Source organism: Arachis stenosperma, chromosome 6 (genome assembly GCF_014773155.1).
Source record: "Arachis stenosperma cultivar V10309 chromosome 6, arast.V10309.gnm1.PFL2, whole genome shotgun sequence".
In the NCBI taxonomy this organism is placed as follows: domain Eukaryota; kingdom Viridiplantae; phylum Streptophyta; class Magnoliopsida; order Fabales; family Fabaceae; genus Arachis; species Arachis stenosperma.
This window is the reverse complement of record NC_080382.1, coordinates 102,273,925-102,281,745: the sequence shown is the minus strand read 5'-3', so window position 1 is coordinate 102,281,745 and position 7,821 is coordinate 102,273,925. Positions and strand designations below refer to the sequence as shown.

The 7,821-nt window shown below is 34.5% G+C and overlaps 1 protein-coding gene across 1 annotated transcript; it reads right to left on the bottom strand.

Annotated features, from left to right (window-relative positions):
* Positions 1–235: 235 nt before the first annotated feature.
* Positions 236–1,598, bottom strand: LOC130934345 (uncharacterized). The gene is made up of 2 exons (XM_057863923.1): positions 1,025–1,598; positions 236–273 (listed from the first exon to the last, which is right to left on the bottom strand). Exons 1-2 carry the CDS (start codon positions 1,596–1,598, stop codon positions 236–238), a joined length of 612 nt encoding a protein of 203 aa, XP_057719906.1.
* Between the last annotated feature and the right edge of the window lie 6,223 nt (positions 1,599–7,821).

Below are 7,821 nucleotides of genomic sequence, written 5' to 3'. Positions count from 1 at the left end.
AACATATGATAACCAAGCACACCATACCTGCCAAGCAAAGCTACAACCAAGAAATATGTGGTGGCCATATTCAACACTATTGTTACATAAAACACATAAAGTATCTTGTTGGTGAATGATCCCAAGCTGACTCAGTCTCTCCTTTGTATTAACCCTGCCAACCAGGACAAACCAGAAAAACAACTCTACTCTGGGTGGGACAAGGCCTTTCCAAATGGTCCTAGTAAAGCTGTAGCTATGTATATCCTCCGGAGCCATTTTCACCTGCAACACCTGCACAAATGAGTTAGTAAAAAAAATTTCTTATTTATCATACTTCCATACAACTCTATCCTCTCTCCCAAGATCAAGTTTGACCAGCCTCAGAGTGTGGTGAAGCTAGTTTACTAGATCCAACTCCCATTGGAACAATTCTCTCTTCCACTAAAAATTTCATATCCAATCTAGCCCATCCCAAAAACCACAATCCCCTATCATTGACCCTGTTTGGTTTGAAACCGAAAATAGCCTTGGAAAGCGGTCTTTCAAAGAATCTCCATGAATCCAGACATCCTCCCAAAACCTAGTTTGTCTCCCGTTACCCACCACCTCCATGGACAACCCGGTAATAATCTTTTGTCTGACTTCTTGACTCTTGAACTGTAGCTGACAGATATCCTTCCACGGACCACCTTGAATAGGTAGTTCTTGAGAGGACAGGAGCTCATTTGGATTCAGGTTGTTACAGGAACATACTACCTTCTTCCACAGAGGACACTCCTCTTTAGAGAACCTCCACCACCATTTAAACAGAAGAGATGAATTTCTTATCATAGCATCCCCAACCCCCAACCTACCTAACTTTTTAGGGGCCTGAACCACTTCCCACTTAACAAAGCTATACCACTCTTTCCATCCTTTTTACTCCATAAAAATCTTCTCTGCAAGGAAATCAGTTTTTCTGCAACAGCCTTTGGCATCTTATAGAGGCTTAGATAATAAACCGATAACCTATTTAACACAGATTTGATAAGTACCAACTTACCAGCCTTATTGTGGATCTTGGCCTTCCAGAGACTAAGCTTCTCTTCCACTTTGTCTATTACTGGCTTCCACGTCTTCACCAGCCTTGGGTTTGCTCTTAGCAAGATACCGAGATATTTAACTAGTAGATTGGCTTGCTTACAGCCCAACACACCACACATACGTTGTACCCACTGCTCATCATAGTTAACAGGAATCAAACTAGATTGATCAAAGTTAATGCTTAAACCTGACATCAACTGAAAGCATCTAAGCAACCTCCTGTAGTTTTTGATTGTGTCTTCCTCCGGAGGGCAGAATAAAACAGTATCATCTGCGAACTGTAGATGCAACAACTCAATATGATCTCTCCCAACTATCAACGGTGATATGCGACCGTTTCTCACAGCCTCTCTAATCATCCTATGTAGGACATCAATAACAAGTACAAAGAGAAATGGTGACAGAAGATCCCCTTGTCTCAGACCCCTTTCCATCTTGAATGGCTTGGACGGCGAACCATTTATCAACATTGACATAGAGCACGTGCTGATACACTCCATCACCCAACTCCTCCATCTTCGACCAAAATCCATCTTCTATAATACAAGGTCTACAAAACCCCACTTGACTCTGTCATATGCTTTCTGAAAATCTAGCTTTATTATTGCCACTTTCTTCTTCCTTTGTTTGATCCACTAAACCGTTTCACATGCAATTAGAGCCCCGTCATGAATCTTCCGACCCTTCACAAAAGAACTCTGTGTCTCGCCTACTAACCCTGGCATAACCCCTCTCATTCTCCTAACCAGCATCTTCAAAGATTACCTTATATACACACCCCACTATGCTAATCGGACGCAGATCTTTGAAAGAAAAAATTCTATACGTTCGGTAGGAAAGCTTCATTAAGCACAAAAAGGACAATAGTCCCCTCCCCCTCCAAAATTTTTTATAGATTATCTATAAATTTCACTTTAATCCTCGAATCCCTGAAAATTTGTTTTTAATCCATTTTTTATTATAAAATAAATTTTAGCTTCTTTCTAAAATTTAATCTACTTCCGCTTTTTATTTTAAGATAGAATATATTCATTCCTTATAAAAGAGCTGAATACATTAGAATGATTTAATAGGATAAAATAATACAATGAAAAATATTTATATAAATAAAATATTGTCTAAATATCAAACAAACTTACTTCTAAGTTCTAACAAAACACTAACACTCATTTTGTCTTTCGTACTCCTTCGTTAATTCCATTGCCAAAGAGAAGATAAAGTTAATCGGTGTTTCTTTCTTTTTGAAGATTAGGAGGTTCCGAGCATGTCAAAATTTCTAAAATAAAGGGCTGTCAATCCAATATTTTTCTTTTAACAAGGTCATCTTCTTGTCTTTAGGATAAGATTTAGCCATCTTTGTCAGAGCTGTTTCGATCGATCTGTACAAAAGTAAAGACTCATTTCCATTTTACTCCACACCAATTTTGTTTTTGGGCCTTCAATTAAGTAATGGATTATGGTTTCTCTAATAACACTACAAGAAAAAGTAATATTTGTAACAAAAAAATTATTACAAAAAATTAAAATTTTGAAACAAAAGAAATTTGTAACAAAAAAAGAAATGTTGTAATATGTTTCGTTACAAAAAAATTTTGTAACAAAAAATAAAACTGTTACAATTTAAAGTAATATTTTGTAACAAATTTTTTTGATATAAAAATCGAAATTCGTTACAAAATTAATAACAAATTTTGATCTTTAAAATATTTTTGGTGACAATATATTTTTTCCTATCATAAAATTTTGGTACAAAATATAACTTGATTTTATAACATTTTTTTTCTTTAGTTACAAAAGCACAATATTTATTTTGTAATAATTTTTTAATACAAATTACATACATAATTTACTAAATTATTTTTTTAATTAATTGATATATTAATTACTTTACTGAGCAAGTCAATATTTTTATAATATATAAAAATATAGATAATTCAAACATGATTCATTTAACTAAAATTATTTTAAAATAAAATAACATTAATATCTACATTGATTAGTTCTACAAGTTATATTTCTTACACAAGTTCAACCAAAAGTTAAAAGTCTAACATAAATTAGTGTCTTTATGAATCAAAATATTCTTGAGTCCTTTAGGTAGCATGTTGTCACCATTTTAGCACTCTTGTAAATGAGAAAAACCGAAACAAAAAATTAGAAATAAGATATAACACCAATTACAATTTTTTCCATTAACTTTTTCTCAATTTTTTAGAAAACTTTTGACGAAATCCCCCCTAAAACTTGGATATTTCTACCGTCTACGGTTCTATAAAAAGTAACCAATTCATTACTTATTTCTCAGCAAATATACAACCAAATAATAGGACATTTGTCATTTCTCATCCATGACACAAATAAAACGTAATAAATAATTCCATATAGAATTAAACTTACTAATAATATATGAATCATCTATGAATATGTATTAAAATTATAAGCAATTTTAGGGGTACCTTTAATTATCTAGTTTCTTTTATTGTCAAAGCAAGTTATGAAAGAGTTTACAATGGCTTGTTGAGCTTCCAATTGAGTTTTCACTCAAGCTAATATGGTGGGGTTGTCTTCAAATCACCTTGTTCGGTAGTCTGCCCTCCCATCATGCTCCATATTACCTCTTTCTTTGCCCATGTCTACCCTAGCGATCAACCCGGTGCTGAGATGTGATGGTATTGCTGGAAATTGTTTAATGTAACAACGACCTACAGTAGATTCAATTGTGTTTTAGCAAGATCAAGTTTTTAATTCAATTGTGTTTTAGCAAGATTAAGCTTCTAACAGGACAAAAATAAATGAAATCATTTCAAAACTATGTATAATTCTAAAAGAATATACTTACATCATAACCATCTAGTGTCTAGCTTGTAATATCCCATCTAAAAAACAAAATGTTGAATAAAAAATCAAACAACTTTACTGAAAGTAATCATTGAACCTTAAGTCTTCACATCACATACTAACATTGAATCAATAAAGTGAAAAATAGTTATCAAAAGGCATACAAAAATATTATACAACTTCACTTTTACACACTCAATCTTCACGAAATGATTTCAACCTTCACGTGTAGATATCTCTATTAGTGTAAGGGCATTCATATATGAATTACTGAATCTAAAGTTGAAATTAGCGTGCGTTTGGTTGGTGTCTTTGGACACTAAATACATGGACACGGTGGTACATAAATATACACAAAATACATATTTTTAGTGTATCTCCATTGAGCTGAGACATTGAGACACAACTTATAAGATACAAAATTTTACATTTTTATCCCTTTTTTTGAAATTTCAACTATGTCCCTAATTAATCTAACACTAATTCTCCTTTTTCTCTCTTATTATCTTCTCTATTCTATGTTTCTAACCCCAAAATCCTTCCAACCTCTACGTCCCTTCCTCCATCCTCTCTCTTCCATGGCTGTGTCTCGCCTCCACCCCACTGCTATAGCCATTGCCTCTTCTCTCTTTCTTATCTCCTTCTCTTTTTCTCTCTTCACATCGCCACATCCATCACTCTGCTTCTCCTTCCATTGTTGTGTCCCTCCATACTGCTACCACGGGCTGCCTGATAAGTTATATTTTGTCGGTATATAATTTTTCAATAGAATTGTGTCGTGAGTATAGTCTAAACCAACAAGCTATAATGCATCAAATAAAGAAAGTGTGTATTCACAATTCAAATCAATAACCGAGAGTATTAGTCTCGGATCGTTCTCCCTAGGAGTTGTCCTAAGGTGCACATCATTGGCTAGGAGTCTCTTGGTGTTTGAGGTTGAATACGAGAAATGTAAACAAGCTTGCATAGAAGTAATGAACAAACAATAATGAAACTAGAGGACACAAGAATTCGGAATCAAGCAAGAGTAAATGACAATCAATCAATATAAAATCCTTGGCTAGGGTTGGGAATTGGAATTTGTATCATCATTATCTCTATCAATTGTGAAATCAATTGGTTATTGCTCCACTTAGTTAACCTCTAATAATGAAGAAAAGTCAAGTGGACATAATCAGGTTGAGTCCACAAGTCCTAGTCAAATCCTAGTGAGAGACTAGAGTTAGTGTCATTCAAGTCAATTAGCAATTTCCAATTATCAATCAACTAAAAGCTTTGACAATTCAAGTGTCTCAAATTATCCAACCCCTAAGCCAAGAGTGAAATTCTACTCCATAGCTATAATAGACATTTTCTCAAACAATTGGTGAGTAATAATAGAAGACATCATGAAATTGAGAAAGAAAATTGAATTAAAGCTATCTATTGCAAACAATTAACAACAATCAACAATTAAGAACAATTAACATGAAATTTCTCAATTCATTAATGAAAATCAAAGTAACAAAGTCTAGATCCAAGATCTACAAGTGTAGAATAACAAAAACACTAAATTGAAAGTAGAAGAAGAAGATCTACATCTAGAGCAATGTAGAGTTGAATCAAATTCAGATCTCACTAAAGAATCCAAGTACAATTGAGCTTGAGAAAGCCAAAATCCTAGAGAGAAGTTGGAGTTTCTCTCTCTAAAAGTGTAACTACCAAAAACTAACTCTCAAAATATCTAAAAATGTAAAAATAGTGTATCTCCTTCAACCCTTGGTTCTTTTAATCTTTTCTCGCCAGAATTCTACCCAGAGTTGGGTTGGAAACCTCTCTGAAATCGCCAGGCACGTTTTCATTAAAGAGGTCACGTGCACGCGCCATGTGTACGCGCAAGTCATGCGTACGCGTTGATGGGCTTTTACAATCCACGCATGCGCGTCAAGCGTACGTGCGCGTCGTTTGAGAATTCTGCCTAGCTATGCGGAAGCGTCGATTTTTGCATGCCAATTCCAAATTCGCTCTCCCACGCGTGCGCGTAGGTTGCACGTGCGCGCCGATGCCAATACTTCAAAGCTCCATTTTTATGCTCCTTCCACTTAAGCAAGCTTTCTTTCCCTCTTCTAGGCCATTCTTGTCCCTAAAAGCTCTGAAATCACTTAATAAACAGATTACAACATTGAATGGTAATAAAGGAGATCAAAATATAGCTTATTTAGAGCCTAAAAAGCATGTTTTCAACCATTAAGCAAAACAAGGAAGGAAACACAAAACCATGCATTTTATGTGGATAAGTGTGAAGGAAGTTGATAAAATCTTCTAGATTACGCACAAAATATACCACGAAATAGTAGCGCATCAAATCTCACCATACTTAAACCAAGCATGTCCTCATGCTAAAGGTTAAAGACCAAAGAAATAGGAGAAAAAGTTTATTGATGTGCAATCTACCTAGATGCATGCAACTAATGCAAATGTATCTACCTACTTGATCAAAGGTGGATCAATTCCCAAGAAAACACAAATGAGCACATAGGGCCAAAGTGACAACAATTCATGAGCCTACCAATATGATCATCAAAATGAAGTGTATATAACTTGCATGAAGAAAGCTTGTGAAAGCCGGGAACAAGGAGTTGAGCATCAAAACCTCACCGGAAGTGTTTGCATTCTAGCCGCTCAAGTGTTTGGGTTGATTCACTCAATCCTTCTCTAATCATACTTTCTAGGATTTGTTTTTCATCTAACAATCAACACTTATTCAATGCATGCATACACATATCATGAGGCCTTTTCTTAGGTTGTAATGAGGCTAGGGTCAAGGTAGGGTTATATATATGGATAAGTGAGCTCAAGATTTGAATCTTTGATCAATATAAGCTTCCCACCTACCCTATACAACAACCTATAACAATCTAAGACAAGCCTAACTACCCATTCTTCACTCTTTCACATACTCATACATTCTTTCTTTTTATCATAACACATATGCATTGATTATTATTTTATTGAACTTCACTTTGGGGCATTTTGTCCCCTTTTTATTTCTTTTCTCTTTTTTTTGATATATACATATTTTTTCTTTTTATTTTCTCTTTCTCTTTCTATTTTTTTCTTTTTGCAATATAGCATATACACAAGCATCAATGCATATGGTTTTACATTTAATTAACACATGAGTATGTACCAAATTCCCAATATTTTTAAAAAAATCCAACACACACACACTCTTTTCCAACCAATGTCCCAAGTTTCTCCACACTTGAATGATGCACACTCTCACTAGCCTAAGCTAATCAAAGATCCAAATAAAGGATATTTATTATTTTTCGCTTCAAGACTTGTAATGTGCTAATATTGAGAACAAAGGGGATTACAATAAGCTCAAAATTGGCTAACAATGGTTGATGAAAGGTAGGATGAGCTAAACAAAATGATGGCCTCAATCATCTATATGCATTCATACAAGGAATAGTGGACATAAAAAATCAAACAAATCAAATATTACACTCATAGAAAGAGAATAATGCACACAAGAAGGAAATAAAGTGGTTATAAGATGTAACCACACCATTGGCTCAAAAATCACAAGCTTATGTTCTTATCTCAAAACCATGTTCCAAAATACATTCTTCAAGCAAGATTAACACAAAAAATTTTCAAAATTGGTAGGATGGCCTATAGATGATTTCTTGGAAAATAGATTACCACCCTAACTAACCAAGTAGTCCTAACATGCAAAAAGTGTTCAAATACAAAAAAAAACTAACCATGTAACCTATTCTAACTAACGAAAGAAAAATCAAGTCATAGGAGTTGAAAGGAGAAGAGATGTTGCCTACGGAAGTCGGTAACCAACCTCCCCATACTTAAAAATTCGCACAATGCTCCGTGCCTTGGGTGATACGCAAAGTGGAATTGAGGTCGCCACCTCTA

What these genes read in the sequence shown, in the direction of transcription:
- LOC130934345 (XM_057863923.1), bottom strand. Translation starts at nt 1,598, where the DNA reads ATGGATTTTGGTCGAAGATGGAGGAGTTGGGTGATGGAGTGTATCAGC. An exon ending in CAAGATCCACAATAAGGCTG is followed by an intron (nt 274 to 1,024) that starts GTAAGTTGGTAC and finishes TCATTTGTGCAG; the next exon opens with GTGTTGCAGGTGAAAATGGC.